Below are 17,670 nucleotides of genomic sequence, written 5' to 3' on the forward strand. Positions count from 1 at the left end.
GTAGCAATAATGCTGGTAAAATAACGTTTTTTGGAATAGCCTACAGTATCTGAATTCCTTGATCTTCATTCTTTACTAAAGGCTGATATCTGTTAATAGACCTTCTCCCTTCCACCACAATGAAGTTAAAAGTGAGTACTAAGCTGAAGTAGAAATTACAGCTTTTATCTTTGGAATCACACATTTAAACATTTTAAAGAAAATATTGTTACTGACACATACAAAGCTGTACATCTACTGAGATTTGTGTGGTTAAACAGCTTCCATCTAAAAGACTGAGATGCAAATGTAACAGTATACAAACAATCAAGTTGGAACACTATTATTATTCCAAAACAATCTCTGTATTTCTGCAAGTTCAGTATTCATCAGAACCATAACTAATACCTGAAGATTTCATCAACTTCACCTGCTCCTCTCCAACAGCAAGCCCAGATCAAATTATCATATTCTGAAGAACTACTGGTGGCTAAATTTTTCATGGGAACAGGGTACAGAATCTCAAAAAAATCATTTTCTTACAGCTTGCTTCCCTTCACACCACTTTTATTATAATCATCCCTCAGTATTTTTTTTTTTTTAAAGGGAATATGTTGGGGCCAATTAGTAGTTAATAGTCCTTGATTCAGGGATTACAGTTTAAACAAGACAGCTCATTTCTTCATGTCTAACAAATAAAAAACAACCCACGGTCTGTGAACATCAAGTTACTTTGCTGTTTCCAAGAGAAGGACGGAAAGAAGGAAGGATAAGTGGTGCCTGCTGAGATTTCTTCTGTCCCTGCTCACAGTTTTCATAACTTTCGTCTTCCCTGGCTCTCCTCCAGCATCCCCACTCCCAGAGCCTCCAAGGCTCAGGACACAGAGGTGCTTCAGGATGCTGCCAGCCCTGGAGAAGGGCAGGACCTTCCTGAGCCTGGGGAATGCAATCAGGTGGCTTGAGCTGAATGCTATTGTTCCTCCTGTAAGTGCTGAAATATCATGCAATGAATATTCCTATTTGCTATAGTTGCTTCTGCCCCTAATTTATTGTCAGTAATTCCCCTGTTTAATCCACCTAGGGAACACAAAAAGCTCAGCTCAGAAATCCAGGCATAACTCAAAATTGGCCAATTCTGGGCAGTAATCCATGAAGAGTTAAATCCTGAAGTACTGCCAATTGTTAAAATTAAAGCTATCTTCAAGTAATATCCGGAGTGCTGTCACTTCTCAAAAAAAAAGATATCCACCCACAGGACAGCCAGATGTACCAACTGAATTTAAAAGGGCTGGTACACCATTCAGTGACTATCGAGTGTGCAAGATGATCCTCCGAAGCAACAGACTTTTAGAAGAGGGGGCACACTTCAGAGGCTCATCCAACCCAAGAACACATCCTCTCCTGCTTCTCATCAACATATATAATACCTCCAAGATGGGCCAAAGCTCATGACTTCTGCAATGACAGCTTTCAGCAGTCAGCATTTCATTTTCAAAATGAAATATTCAATTCAAACAAAAGCTGGGAATACAGCACCTGCAAAATTTTTCCCAGATGAACCTCTGAAATCCCTTACTGCTCTGGTTGTACTTCCAATATTTCTTTTTAACAACAGGAGCTGAAGCCAAGGCTAACACACTGCTCTCTGCTTTCTTGATCCTTAAAGCTGCTGTTACATGCTTGCTGTCGCATTGAAAACACACACATCAAAATGGGCAGGGGATTCTAACAAGGGTGAAACTGTTTCTCTCGCTTCATTCGTGACGATGCCACATACGTCTAAGCAGCAAACTGCACAGGTTTGTAAAATGATGACTCCTACATCCATTCCTGAAAGCAAACAAGAACAAGCCTACAAGCTTGTGCTGTCCCCCTATTCATGAGCTGAAATCTGTTAACAAATCAAATGATTTACTTGGAAATATCTACCCAGTTAAAGCAAAAGAATTACATTTATGTCTGCATCAAAAGTAAGAATCGGGTAGTTATTAGACAGGAGTACGTATGCATAAAGAACACTTGGTGTAGCACACTATACGGATCTATTCTGAAGGCACTAAATACGTCAGATGCCCAAGACAACCCTTACACGTTTCTGTGTTCTGGAACAGTGCCTACAAGTGAAGCACAGCCAGAGATCAGTCCCACTATACAAAGGCTGACTTGTCCGTGCGGCACTGATGAAATCTCAGCTCTGCTTCAACCATTCTGTGGAGATGGCTCTTTTGGGACCAGCTGAGTTCCAAGAGCAAATGGCTACAATAGCAGCTTTGTACCAAACTTAATGTCAAGAAGACCCAGGAGATCCATGAAAGGACTCTCCTTCATATTTGGGCAGATCCCAAGGCTGGTCCAGACAGAGTCCCAGACACTTACTGCCTTCCCTGTCGTTCTTGAGAAACCATTCACTATCACGCTGCCAAAGCCTTCAAACGATCCAGCCACAAAACTCTCCCAAGCTGCAGCCAGTCACTCTCCACGCACTGTTGCCTTAGCCAGCACTCAGCAATCCCTTTTTGTTCACTGTTACTTTGTCTGTTGCTTTAAAATATCACTCATTGCTGCAATACCTATGAGACACTGAGAGGAAACAGAAGCTTTGCTTGCAATGATGATCAAAGTATCTCCTGTCCTGCTTAACATGCATCACAATGTAAAGCCAATTAAACAGGGAATGATTTGTGCAACAGGAGCAAAGAATATAACAGAGAGAGCACGGAATAAGCACCAAAAAGCAGCAAAACTACCTTAAGCCATAAACATTAGGTTGCAATTGAGAAAACAGAAAATAACAGCCAACATGACATAATACACACATGAAAAATGCACCCAAAGATACATACACAGTCACAGGCTTCAAGTGAAGAGCTACTAAAATTGCTGGGAATATTTCTATTAAAACATCAATTTAATATGTGGTGGAAAAAGAGAAAGACAGCATTGATTACTGTATATGGAAGTAAGAACAAAAAGGATCATCACATTAGTATTACAGAAATCCATGCTGCTCCTATAACTCCTGTCTTCAAAAAAAAAAAAAAAAAGATACGGTCAAAACAGAATACAGAGAGACAAGGGGTGATGAGGACAATAAAATGATTCCTCAAAATGATCTAATAAAAGATTAGGATTCTTCAGCAAGGGGACCAATACGAAAGAGAAACAACTGTAAATTAAAAAATATATATATTTATATAAAACTGTAAATTAAGGAAGTGTGAATAATCAGGCCCTGTTCACTTCTCCATAAACCAAGAGCAATGGCATCAAATCAAAACCAAAGAAAGCTTTAAAACCTCTACTGACAAATTCAAACAGAATAAGTATTTTTTTTTCTACATGGAGCATGTTCCAGCACCTGTACTGGAGGATGGCATGGACAACAGAAGTACTGTGGAGGTAAAACAGGATTGCACAGACTTGCAGAGCACAGGTCCATCAAGGGCCATCACCTGACAGCGAATGCACCTCTGCACTCCTGCCTGCTGCCATTAAGGATGGCAAACGGGAGGAACTGATCACTGTATACTTTCCTTTTTTCCCTCCCCTTATATTTTCCTGAACATTTTTTCCTAAGCAGACAGCATGGCGAACTAAAAGTAATTCTGAGCAATATACTCATTACTCAAATAAAGAGAAAACAAACTATAATACTAGTCTTTTAGGATTATACTTTATCCCATGTTTTGCAAATATATGAACAATGTATTTCAATATCTTTCAATGTACTAAGCAGTATTTCATTAGCAATAAATTTTTTCTCATGGTAAAATTAATTAGCATAAGAAGAGACTGTAATTAAAACAGCTTGCGACCATCCCATGACCCCGACAGAGCTGGAATGGGAATTAATTTCCTGTTACATTCATGACAGCAAATAATTTCTGCAACTGATAAAGGTAGTTAGATATTCATTTTCAACAAATCCCATGCCTCCCACATACTGTTTTGCTATTTCCTTTTTCTAGCAGCCCTTTCTGCAGCTGTTCTTTATAATTAGAAGCAAGATGTTGATGTGCAGAAGCCTTACTCCTGTTTGGAAAAAGGACAGGTCTAACAGGATGAGAATTGTGCACTCTTTCACCAAGGCTGTTCTGGAATGAGTTCGGCATGGGTTTTAACATGGCAGCGTGCTCAGCTGAAAAGGCTTGACATTTTGTGTTGGAAACACATGACTGAACGTCCCATTACAGCCACTACTCTGCACACAATCAAATTCTGTATTATAAAGCTAAGCTTTATAAGTATATATAGAAGTATATTATACCCCGAATTAGAACCAAAATCCTGTCAGCTGCAGCATTTACACAAATACTGCTTGGTTAAATTGCAGATCATTTCATCTTCTATCATGAAAAAAAAAAAGGTATCTTTGGACAAGAAAGTCATATGCCTCTACTGCTATTGATTGTCTCAACTCATTTCAAAGCCAGAGTGCTTTGCAGAGTGACAAGCAGCATACACGATCAGACTACAGCAGTCCCGGACAGAAGACACTCTCCAGACAACTAAAAAAAAGGCTTTCTGATAAGAACAATGTTTCTCCTTCTTCCAGAATTAAGATAAATGTAGGAACACTGGCGCAGCACTAAGCCCACGCTAGCAGGCCTAGCCGACTGAGGCAAATACATCACACTCCTGACATAAAGCAAGCATCTCCGTGCAGCAGAGCGTTATTGAAATGTCAGTAACAGAGGAAAAACCAGCAATTAACCCAAGAATGTTGGAGGAACACAAAGGAAAAACTTCGTACATATTTGATGTGTAACTCCCTAGACTTTGCCCCCAACAACTGTGCAGCTGGCTGTGAGCTGGGCTTTGATGGATATACATCTTACTCTACAGGGGGCTGAAAAGGGGCCAAAGGAAATAGAGGACTTGTGAAGGAAAATAAAGCGAGCCTCACCATACTGAGCGCTCAAGCTAGCTTTCTGCAGCTTATCTGTGAGAGATGTTCTCTGGCAGCCCATCTGCACCAGCACAGACACATTTTCCCAGGGTCTGCACAATCACACTTGGATACCGCTGGAGTTCAGCTCGTTTCTGTGGCAAGAGGCTTGCAGCATCCTGCCCAGACACGTACACGGGCCCAAAAGTCATCTGCTGAGCAAATTGTTGTCTTCCACTTTCTACAAGGGGAATTCCACAGTTCCCAGAAAGGCTTCTAAAGCAAACTTTCCTTCATTTCACCTTTTCACAATATATGCACCTAAGCTATAAGAAGCCCAAAGAAAATGCAGTTTAGTCTGCTAAATTCACACTGATGCTAAATTTAATGGGGCTCATTGTACTCATTCATCTCAAACCCATTTTGCCAATAGCTTATTTCTCCAAGACTCATCTAGAAGTGTATCCTTCACTGCCATCAGCACAGTTTGACTTGTTAGGTGCAGATACACAAGAGCCTTATACAACCCATTGTTGGTATCCAAAGAATTTCATTACTCCAGCTGGTTGCTTTTGTTCAAGAACACTTCTGGCCATTTTGTCACAGAGAAATTCATAATTAAATCGGCATACGCAAAACAAAATAGTTTATTTCTATAACTGCAATGAAACCTATTGTCTGTAAAACTATTACTTACGCCAATTAACCAAAGCTATTAAGAAATGTCTTTTTAAGGAAAATAGAATTAATGAAGTGTATATCAGTTATCAGCATATAGGCTTTTTTTTCTTAAACAGTTTTTAAATGCAGCTCAACTCACAGCAATCTCCAGTTTTCCTATCCTTCTTAAAAACAGGACGGAGAGTTACATACCACTGATGACACTCAGCACTTTCATCCCATTTCTGAAAGGCAATCTCCAGCTCTTCTTTCCCTGCAAGTGGTCAGAGGTAAGAAATTCGGCTACTTTCAGTCCTAGCCTCCCCTAAGGAGGGAGGGACCCCACGTGGAGCAGGGGCAGAGAGTGACCGTGAAGGACAGTCAAGTGACAAAGAGGCATGGACCAACCACAACCCCCTTCCCCTGCACTGCCTGTGGGGACCAGGTAGAAAAGGATGGGGGCAAAGTGTTTTTAGTTTGCTTTTAACTCTTACTGCTCTAGACTGTTAGTGATAGGCAATAAATTATTCTTCCTCATGATGAGTCTGGTTTGCCCATTTTGGTAACTGGTAAGTGATCTCCCTGTCCTTATTTCAACCCGCAAGCTTTTTTGTCATCACATTTTCTCCCCCTGTTCTGTTGAGGAGGGGGAGTGAGAGAACAACATGGCAGAGCTTAGCTTGCTACTGGTGTGAAACCACCACAGCCATATATAATTTCACACCCTTGCAGTGATATGGAGCATCCAAGATAACTCAAAGAGATCATGCGAATTTTAAGCACAGTAGCAAATTTTCTTGACCTGTCAACATGGTTTCGCCCTATTTGGAAGTACATTCATCTGTAACGAAAAGTATCTTCCCCAACGTGTCAAGAAAAGTTAGCAAAAATTTGCAATGGTTTCGTTCTGATTCATTCCACAGCCTTACAGCTAGAATTTGCCTTACTTCCCTTCTTTCCTCTAAGAACCTGCAGCCTCAAAAAACTGAGAATTAAGCACCTATTAAAGGCAAAAAGAACTATCCAAATAGAAGGTAAATTTCACATTTTAAATGGCTACAATGGTTTCCAGAAAATAATTATATTACTTATAACATTAAAAAGTACATTTTGTTATTTGGATAATAAACAGGATAGAGATGTTTTAGAATAGAATCTTTTGTCACACATCTTTAATAAAATGAAGATGATAATTTGTTTTGTTCTGACCCACCTACAAACTTGCCAACAAATCAAATTCAAGATAGTGAAGGAGAATGAAATGAAACTAAACTGATTTCACTAACTATACAGACACATTTGGTTTTTTTAAGTACCTGCACATGTCAGCAACACAAAAAATTAAATGGGATGAAGCAAAAACTTCTCTTACTATCACACAGGATATATATAAGATAGGTTTGAGAAAAAAAACTTGTACATTTTTAAGTAGCTCTTGGTCCACTTACACTGCCCTTCAGAACACATACCACCAACCACCACAGTACAACTACATAATGCCTCCACATAGTCTGCAGTGCAGGGTTTATAACTCTGAAGTGTAGCACCAGGTTTGAACACCCCCCTCTCCTTGCCACGAACACACAATTCCTTACCATCAGATGCATATGTTTTCTTCTCATCTGTGTCTTCTGTGATTTCGTACATATCGCTATGTGCTCGGGCTAGGCGCCAAAGAAAGTCTCTCTGATCCGCATACTGCAGTGAAAACATAAACGAGATGCATCAACCACGTAAAACATCCATTCTGCCACTGATAGAACAAGAAGGAAAAATCAAGCGAGGGCACATACTAGAAGTTGCACAGACATTTCTGAAACCTTAAAAGGTCCAAATCTATGAGAACTGAAGCAGAACCTCAAAAGAGCAAATAGAGTGGCTGAATTTATAAGCTTACAATGCTACACTTCTGGTACTAATCTAATGATTGCTGCCCTCTAACAACACTTCCCTTCACTTCAGAGGTTATACTGGGGTCATTTTTTTGGCAGTCTCCACTAACCTGAAAACACTGGAGGAAAAAACAACAACAACAAAAAAAAAACAACAACCCCAAACCTCACTACTTCATTAAAATCAAAAATTGAATGTTCTTTTTCACGTTTCAGTCAGCACTCAGTTTCAATTTCTGGGTCATTCTGGAACCAGAGGTGCATTGGTAATGCTGGAGCAGTTATGTTCTGACAAATGCAAGTTTACTTTAAAAAAAAAAAAAAGTAAACTTAAAAACACAACCATCTAACAATCTGGTTTATTTTGCAATAGTGCTGAAAACATAAAAAAGTGGGAGATCACAAGAAAGAAGCATACAAAAGAATTTCAGAAGCTGACAACGCCGCCATTTCTTCCTGATTGGAAGGAAAAAACTCCCTTGGAATTAGAAATGATCAGGTCATCTTTTATATCTTTCCCTCTATAACTCATGGAAACACAGGAGTAGTACAGGCTTTGCTTTTTAAAACCTAAAAAGTTGTCTTTAATGGCTACGCAGTTCTCAGATAAACACTAACAGAGGGTGACGGTGCAACTGCAGCAAAGGCAGTCCTGAATTAGCTGCTGTAGATCACAACAGCAGCAATGCTGCGTTCAGCAAGGCACATTTCAAGGCTGGGTGCACCACTGTGCATGGCCAGAGATATAAGCTAGCTCCCTGCGACAGCTGGAGTAGAACTGACCCTTGCTACATTCTCTCACCTCAGCTGCAGCACCAACACAAACTAAATTGGGATAGTTTTGCATCACGTGTATGATATAGTGACACATCCAGGTTATCAAAACACTAGCTGAGTTTATTGTATAGACATCCCGCTGTTACTTTGCATTTGTGCGGTGCTCACTCAGGGAAAGTGATGACACTATGTAGTGGAGCTCCAGGACAGATAGGGACTGGGAACTGGTTGCTGCTGTAGCCTGAACTGTTTTGGTCTTCAGCCAGCTCCCAGGCTGCTCCTGAGAAAGAGGGCAGCTGGAAACTGGCCCAGTTGTTGTATAGAACCTGGATCCCACTAAGAAATGCAATTTCCTCTTTCCCGGCTATTTAGCTAAAAACACAAATCACTGCTGGAAGATATAAGAAGGCAACCTTTACCGCCAGTTTATTATTCAGAAGCAGCTGGAATCCCTCTCTCTTCTCTTGCTCATGTCCATTATGCAAGCGGTCAGCTTGCTGCAGTAGCTGACCCAGTCCTTCCTCCAGCAAAGAATCTAAGATTAAAGGTGTTTCATCCTCGTTGACAAGATCCAGGGAATCCCGGCGCACTGTTCTCACTGTTTCACAGCTCACTTCGTCCTCCCCTTCTTCACTCTCTCTCTCAGACTCCCGGTCATAGTCAGACTCCGCATTGGCTGTGGTGTACCTTTCAGAAAAAAAAAAAAAAAAAAAAGAAAAAAACACAATGGAAAATTAGTCTGAGGAGATGCTGTGCTATGACACATATGGTACACAAAAACTACCTCTTCCTAACAGAGTAATGTATCTCAAGTTTATCCCAGGGAACACTGTGCGATCCAAGCCTCTCAAATGACACACCGTTCATTATTTCTCATGTAACAGACACAACCACAAAAGGTTGAAGAAAGAAAGGAAGCCCCCAAAAAGTTAAGTAGAGCTCAGTCACAAGGGTCCATGTCTTGTTCACATACTTTAAAAGCTTCCCTTAGGCCTTTTAACTGTAAGAATTAAACACTAAGAACAGAGCTAGAACAATTTAGTTAAATGCATGAATTGTAAAAGAAAATTTCAACAAAAGATCCAACACGCTCATCCATGTAGAAAATATAATCTGAGATTTTTAACCTGTTCCAGGAAATTCAGACATAACAGCTGTTTTGGCAATACCTATTACCTCCATCACATTGTCTGAGCACTAAACACGAAACAGCTTGTTCCCGCTGAAAAGGTACAAAACAGGAGGGGAGCAATCCAAACTATTTGGCTTGAGCAAGAGTCAAGCAAGGAGATGGCATATGAGCCACAGAAAGGCACCCCGTGAACAAAAACCCAGGCAGTGATTAGCTGCTAAATTAGTCAAAAGAAACAGGATAAAGCTTAGATCAAAATTGATGAAAATGGCTAAAATTCAGCTCCCTCACATCATACACAGGCACCTAAGCTGGAAATTTAAAGCAGCATTATACATCAACTGATAGAATTGTGGTACGGTATCTACTTACAGAACGAGACCTGGGTGTGACGGCATAGCTTCAAACAACTTGAAAAAGATTCTTGATCTATTTGACCCCCTCACATTCTTCTGTGAGCGCTTAACCAGAAGAAGCAGCCCAGGTTAGCCAGGAATTTAAGAAGTTGCACTTCTATATTCAGATTTCATTGGTTTATCTGAGTAGAAGGCAATCTTTCTGAAGCAGTATACTTCAAAGCCCATAAGTGCTTAATTCTAGAGGATATTTGTTGCTGTTTCCTAATTAACCTGTGCCCAAGCTAAATGCTGAACTTAAAAAGTTCTGTTAGAATTAAAAGCTGTCACAGCCTGGGGGTATTTGGTAACTACAGCTGTACTCCCTTTTGTCCTGGCCGCACCGTTCTCCAAGGCAGAATCTATCACTCTGCACAAGCTGCCTTTGTCTGGCGATACAGATATGTGACTGGTGTGCATATCTAAAGAAAGCAGTTACACTAAATTGGCCACAGACAGATAACAAAGTACATTTGGCTATCAAAACTTCAGTTTTCTAAGAACCATCAATTATGCTCAAGCATTTCCCTTTCTGAGGTAAATAACCTCATTCACCACAGCCTACAACCATAAATTTTAAAAAGTACCATTTTGTAGTTTAAAAAATATATAAATAAGACAAGAAGTAAAGTAACAGTCATCTGTTATCCCTGCAAAACCTGGAAACCAAACACAAGGTGATGTGCTGAAGGTTATCCATTAAATTCCACACTGCCTACTTACAACACGGTGGTAGATGACACTGGCATGGCTCTCATTCAGATCGAGCTAAAAGCTTAATTTCATGGTATTTTCTCACGGTTAATGATATTATTAGTTCCCTAGACTATTTCATTTTCAGCACTTAAACAAAAACTCCTCAAATTTCCTCTGTGGCTGAGATTTAGCCCAATTCATTATTTCCCATCCTAACCCACTAAGCAGTGTGGCTGTGCGCTCCGCAACGGTGATACTGTTTCACTGCAACATTTCACTGGTGGCTGCAAAGATTTCGGTACTTAAACCACTTTCCACGCTGAAGGATCCTGAAACACAATAGGGCCTTTAAAAACAAGCAGCAACAGGTGGCTCCTATACACCCCTTTCTTCACCACAAAAATGTGTTTTCTCCAAGACAGCACATACAAGATGCTGCCAGCTTAAAAAGAGATGCATTGCTGTATCTAATTTCATAAACTCAAGAGTTTTTAGAAAGATTAAGGGATTTAGATATTATTGGCCTATTTTCCCAAGTTTATGATGATGGAAAGTCCTTAAATGCTTTGGTATGTTGAGGCCTCTGGCTAGCACACATCCTGACAGAAAATGAAAACACACTATCTGGAACTGCAAAGCACATGGAAGGAGGCGAAGAAGCCCGAAAGACCAAAGCAGTGCCAAAGCAATATGCAGAAATCAAGTTCTGTAAAAGCCCAAGACCCCCAGGCTCCTGAAAGTTTGTGAAGATTTTTGTCAATTGTATATGAAATCAGAGAAGATGCTTATGTTCATGTGGTTTATAAAATAAAGCTGAAACGTGACTTGTTCGCCCCCCCTTGTATTTCATTAAAAGAATGCAATTGCCAGAAATGAATACAGGGCTGAAGTGTATCTAAGGATAGTCTTATTCTTCCTCCCAGCGGCTGCTAAAAAGCTCAAATATTCTTTTTCCAAAAACTGCATTTTCTACCCTGATTTTCTACAATACAAGTTTAGTATTTACATCTCTAGAAGAAAACACTGCATGCCAAAGGCAGCTGGTCCTGAACAGACTAACATTACACTTATTTATGTAGGACAAATACCAGGGTGACATGATACACCATTCAAATATCCTATACATATACATATTTACATCAAACGAGAGCTGCTTATCCACTAGTTCTTCACTCCAGTCATTAAACCTTTTTATAGATTTTAAATAAAAAGCAAAAAATCCCCCAACCATCACAAGGTTCCTGATACTTGAAAACAAGGTTTTACAGTAAAATACGCCCCCACTCCACACTTCACTTGAGGTCCTCCAAGGAGAGTCTGAGCAAACCTTAGGATCCTTCCTGGCCTCTATCATGACTTAAAAATTTCTAATGATCAGATGCCACTCGGGGCTGGTATCTGTTGAAAAATATCACCCTTTTCAACTTGATGATTAAACGCATCTGTTGTTATCTGGATGGCACAGGTCCTGCCTTCAACTATATATATACACACACACACATATATATCTATAAGTTATTATGTAGCCTTCTGACACATTACACCACGGTGACTCACTTACTCCCAAATTTTGCTTTCATATGAACACGTGCTTCAGATGAATGAAGCAGTTCTATCACCTGAATGACACCGTATCAGCTCTTTCCTGCCTCACCAATTCCAGTTACTGAGACTGAACACTAAAATGACCTATTTTTATGGAAGTAACAAAGCCTGCTTTCCCACAGATCTGTGTCCTTTGTTCTAGGAGGCTGCTCCAGTAATTGCAGGTTTGTGTCCTGATTACAAACCCATGTTGCAAAGTGTCAGTGTGCACCAGCTGACTGGTCATTAGGCCACTACCAAACAGCACCTTACGTCCAAATTCTGCCTCTCTTTCTCTTTGTGCCTTAATTAACTTCTCTCTTTAAATTGTATTTCACGTCAACTTCTTTGGGAAAATGTTTGGTACCAGCACTGCGTGTTTTAGAAAATGTCTACATACTTCAAAAGCTGTAAAATTCATCTGATTAAGACACAGAAGCCTTTCATCAGAAAGGCAGAAGTCTGGCACATGTATGCAGCAGACCTCTTGCTTTAATATCACAGTACTTGCATTTATACTGGATTCTTTGTCTGTGTTCTTCAATTATACTGTAGTTTTCACCTGGTTTTAGATTATAAGAACCTAAGCAACAAAAGTGATCACTGTTACACACTGAGAAAAATTCACAAGAAATACCCTAACCAACAACACCTTATTTAACGGGAATATGTTTAGATTTCTCAAGCTTTCCAGACACTCTAAAATGTATTATGTATGGAAATTTTATTTCTAACCTGATAAGTCTCTCACTTGAGGTTCAGGCTGGGGTCCTAATACCCTTCCTGCAAGGTTCCCTAATAAAATGTTTTTGCTTTTTGTTTTTGTTTTTGTTTTTTTAAAAAGTCTCTCCTACCACCTCCCCAAAAGTCATGCTTGGAATCACAGCACTTATCTCTGGCAAAAGTTCCTGATCACCCATCATACATTAAGAATGAATTCCTGATGCTCCCAACTCCCATTAACAAACACCTTCAGAGGTTTTATCATGTGTGTGTGTTTGCTTCAAATTGTGCCCTGTCGTTCAGATTCTCAGGGAGCTGTATCTGCCTTCAGCAAGCACTATCAAAATGTAATCAGAAAAAAAATCTATATTCCAAAGTTATGATCCAGCCCAACTAGAGTATTGCTGATTTCCCTACAGTACGCTGTTAACTTTCCTACCAAGATGCATACAGTAGCAGAGACATGTCCCGTGCTGATAACCACCACTGGAAGGCTTCGGTTTTCTTTTTAAGGAGCAGTCTTTATCATCGGGGCCTCAGAGGGAAATAACTTTCCCTTACATAATACATCAGGTGGACTTATTGTAATAAAAGCAAATAAAACCAGGATGACAAACAGCCAGCAGGGGAAAGAAAACAAACCTTTTCTTTGCATGACACTGCTCATAAGTAAGTAATTGGGCATCAAAGTCTATAAAAGCTGCCTCAGACATGGCGTTCTGCTTACCCGCCTTCGCTTTCTCCATCATCTGTGGTAGCTGTTCCCGAGTTGGCTGTGAAATAAATTGAACTGGACCCCGTGGAATCACTTCTTTCCCTATGGAACGGGAAACGCCTTCGGCGTGTCACTCTCTGCGTTTCTTCCAGATGGCACCTGTAACAAAACCCACTTGATGGCGAGATTCTGCTTTCGTACCTCTCTCTAGCAGATTCTATCCAATGTGCTCTATACCCAAAAAATTCACAAGGCGACTTGCTCTTGCTTACACAAACATCTTGCTACCATCAGTAACCATGGTATTCTACTCTTTAAGCAAGTCTGACCACAGCAATACATATACAAAAGGATAATCATATCACACGCCTTCCTCTGATTTCCTCAGTGAGTAAAGGCAGAGGAATCCTGAAGCCCCTTGCAGAACCTAAGATCTTTTATTGCGTATCAGAAGTTACCTACAGTTGGCAGCACTTAATGACAAAACAGCAGTAACAAGAGACAAAGATTTACAAAACAAATAACCTTCCTAGTCTAGAATATGTCCTAAGCAAGTGTCAATACTTAGTATTCCAGAAGAAAAAACGCAAACTTGGCTAAATATACATTTTTATATATTTTTATACTAATCTCACTGGAGGCCAAGACGCAATGCCAGTGGAAACTAAAGAGACTTTTTTTCCACTTTTTCATTCTGCACTTAATATACACTTAATTAATCATGGCTGTTTTCCTGTGCTATAGAGTACAAACGTACAACTACAGGAAAAGATGAGGAAGGGGAAGGGTCGATACTCACCTGACTTCACCAATGATTTCTCCAGCTAAGTGCTGTAGGCTGTTTCGTAGCTCCTCCACTTCTTTCCTTAGCTCTGCAATGTTTCTCAACATGAAGTCCAGGCGGTCCAGAACATCCACCTGTTCATCCTGTGTCAGCAGAGGTGTGTACACAGCACCATCTCCTGCCTCTGCAGGAACTGGCGTTTTGTGCAGGGCTTAAAAAAAATGAGAGAAAAAGTTCATTAGCTGCAAATGGAAAAGGATTTCTCATAGGAAATCTCAGTTCAGCTTTGTTTCAGAAAATGGAGGATATAAGGCTTAATCTTGAGTACTGCCTCCTGACCTGGCCTAGGGTTTTGGGTTCTTCCACTGGTTTACCACTCCCTTCTCTGACACCTGCACATAGCCACACCTAACACTTGTGCAACGCTAATCGAGGTGAATAAAGCTCTTTTAACTACACTTCCATAGACATCCCGTGGTGAAAAATTTAGAAAAAGAGCAAAATCCATACCGAACATCACTAAGACCACTGCAGAAAAGGAAACTGCTGTTTTTTAAGAAGTCCTGACTGCAAATTAATTCAATTTCTGTTCTGCATACTTCTGTACCAATATTACACTTGAAAACTAGCCTGCTTTTCTTCTGAATTACAATCAGCTCTGGAGACCACCAGCCAGGAGAACAACCAGCCTACAAGGTATCACGTGGCAATGAACAAGGGCAATACAGCTAACTGTGGACAGACTTTTCTGTCCACAATGTTAAATAAATGTTAAATAAAAATTCTGTTAAATATGTTAAATAAAAATAAAAACAAACAACAAAACAGATAAACCAAACGTAACCAACCAATCAAAAAAACCAACAGCCAACCCACAACTCTATTCTTATTCAGGAAAAGAAAACGAAACAGAAACCCAAAGAGGAGACAACGGGTTTCAAATTGCAGCTGTCACCAACATACGTCATTGGCTTGGGCCAATCTACAACATTTACCAGTTTGCCTGATCTTTTAAGTCTTCTTGCACATACAGTGAGATCAACCAGCACATAAGGACAGATGTATATTTGTGAATTTTACTTGCTTTCCTCTGGAAAGCTCACACTAAATATTATAACTTAGAGCAACACATCACCATTTAAGTCAATTATTTAGGAACACTCTTTTAATATATATATTTAAAAAAGAAACTCTCAAAAGGCAGCCAGATTTGCAGAAGCGAAGGGCCTATCTTTCTGGGCACCCTGTGTTAAAACACCTGAACTCAGAGCTAACAGAGCACTGCCATTCTGTCCTTTTGCTTCTCAAAAATGATGTTTGCTTTGCTGTTTTCTGCAGAAGGGTCTGCAGGGAATCTCAACGTATGCCTCCTCAGCATCCACCCTGGTGCCAATTCTGGGGTGGAACTGCACAGAACTGGGTAAAAGGATTCCTTCCAAGTTATGCAGTTATTAACCAGCAGCAGAGGAACATCTATTGCAGCAGTCTGCCAAAGCCACCTGTCAAAATCGTGCAGGTATATTAACTCTCCTGCTCCTACTGGATGCTGCAGTTCTCCTGCAGTTTATGCCACGTGCAGCGCAGCAGGAAAACATTGAGTTAGAAACATCTAAAAGATGTTTTTGTAACAGGAAGAGGTTAAAGCTCTGTTTACAAGTTACTCAGTTACCCACCCCCACCAACACAGAAGCAGTGACAGGTCTTTAGATAACCCAGCCAAGGTATTCAGGTGAGAGCACTCTTTTTCTTTTTTTCTTGTTTTTTTTTGTTGTTGTTGTTGTTGTTGTTTGTTTGTTTGTTTGTTTTTGTTTTTTTTTTTTTTTTTTCATATGGGCTGCTGAGCTACGGGAGCATCTGTCCGTGCCCAGTCCCCACCACCACCGCCGTGCTCATTTTAAAACCCGAGCAATGCCACAAACAGACGCAGCCTCATTTTCTACCCCTCCAGCTTTGCCCAAGCTTGGAAAAAAAGGGAAAAAAAAAAAAAAGGAATTAAAAAAAAAAAAAAAAAGAAAAAACAAACCCCACGTGCGCTAACCCCGCTCCCCGCGCCCAGGCCGGCCCTCGCCAGCCCCTACCCAGGCTCCGCCGCCCCACGGCCTCCGCGCAGCCCGGGCCGAGCCCGCCGGGCCGAGCCCGATCCCGGTCTTGATCCCGATCGTGATCCCGGTCCCGATCCCGATCCCGATCCCGCTCCGGATCCCGCTCCGGATCCCGGCCGTCTCCTGTGCGGCGCCGCCGGAGCAGGCCGAGGCCGAGGCCCAGCCCCAGCCCCAGCCCCGCGGCGCCCAGCGCCAGCCCCAGCCCCAGCGACGGGCGGCCGGGCCCGGGCCGCGCCATGGCTGCGGGGGGACGGGACGGGACGGGACGGGACGGGACGGGAGGAACCGGGGGGACCGGGGGGAACGGGGCCGGGCCGCGCTGTGGCGTCAGGAGACGTCAGAGCCCCGCGCCTCGGCCGGAGGGAGGGGCCCGGCTGGGGCTGGGCCTGTGCGAGGGTGGATGGGTGGGTGGGTGGGTGGCTGGGGGGGGGTGTGTGTGTGTGTGTGGTGTGTGTGTGTGTGTGTGTGTGTACATGCATGTGTCTGTATGTGTACATGCACATGTACATGTGTGTGTGTACATGCATGCGTCTGTGTATGTGTACATGCACATGTACGTGTGTGTGTAAATGCATGTGTCTGCATATGTGCACATGTACCTGTACCTGTACCTAAACTTGTACCCATAGGGGTGTGTGTGCGTGTACCTACACCTGTAGCTGTACCTACACCTATACCTGTACATGTACGGGTACATGAACATGGACCTACACATGTGCGTGTGCATGTCCATGTGCATGTACCTACACCTGTAGCTGTGCATGTACATGTACCTACACCTGTACATGTACCTGTACCTGTAGGGGTGCGTGTACATGTACCTGTATGTGTACATGTACCTACACTTGTACCTGTAGGTGTGTGTGTATGTGCCCCAGTACCTGTACGTGTACCTACAGTTGTGTGTGTGTGTTACAGTACCTGTATGTGTACCTACACTTGTACTTATACCTGCACCTGTACAAGTGCGTGTGATTGTAACAGTAACTGTACACATACCTACACTTGTATTTGTACCTGCACCTGTACATGTGTGCGTGTATACATGTACCAGTACATGCACATACACTTGTACCTACACTTACACTTGTACCTGAACCTGTACTTGCACCTACAGAGACACCTGTACCTGTACCTACACCAACACTTGTATCTGTGACTGTGCTGATACCTACACCTACCCCATACACCTGTACGTACACTTGTACCTATACCTAAACCTGCACGTGTATCTGCACCTGCACCTACACCTAAACCTACATCTGCACCTATAGCTGCACCTACACCTAAACCTACAGCTACACCTGCACCTACACCTGCACCACACTGCCCCAATTCCTACA

At 41.6% G+C, this 17,670-nt stretch overlaps 1 protein-coding gene across 2 annotated transcripts in view; it reads right to left on the reverse strand.

Annotated features, from left to right (window-relative positions):
• Positions 1 to 16,580, reverse strand: part of RMDN3 (regulator of microtubule dynamics 3) — a 44,023-nt gene extending 27,443 nt beyond the window's left edge. Inside the window, exons 1-6 of one of the 2 annotated variants that reach the window (XM_040557502.1) lie at positions 16,304 to 16,580; positions 14,241 to 14,436; positions 13,454 to 13,600; positions 8,616 to 8,883; positions 7,123 to 7,225; positions 5,741 to 5,801 (exon numbers count right to left, since the gene is read on the reverse strand). In XM_040557502.1, coding sequence (XP_040413436.1) covers positions 5,741 to 5,801; positions 7,123 to 7,225; positions 8,616 to 8,883; positions 13,454 to 13,600; positions 14,241 to 14,436; positions 16,304 to 16,565 — 1,037 coding nt within the window. In that variant the 5' untranslated portion in view covers positions 16,566 to 16,580. Of the gene's footprint in view, positions 1 to 5,740; positions 5,802 to 7,122; positions 7,226 to 8,615; positions 8,884 to 13,453; positions 13,601 to 14,240; positions 14,437 to 14,735; positions 14,758 to 16,303 lie in introns of those variants that run through there. The other variant, XM_040557503.1, reaches the window with a different exon arrangement.
• Positions 16,581 to 17,670: the final 1,090 nt, after the last annotated feature.

Source organism: Cygnus olor, chromosome 5 (assembly GCF_009769625.2).
Source record: "Cygnus olor isolate bCygOlo1 chromosome 5, bCygOlo1.pri.v2, whole genome shotgun sequence".
Classification (NCBI taxonomy): domain Eukaryota; kingdom Metazoa; phylum Chordata; class Aves; order Anseriformes; family Anatidae; genus Cygnus; species Cygnus olor.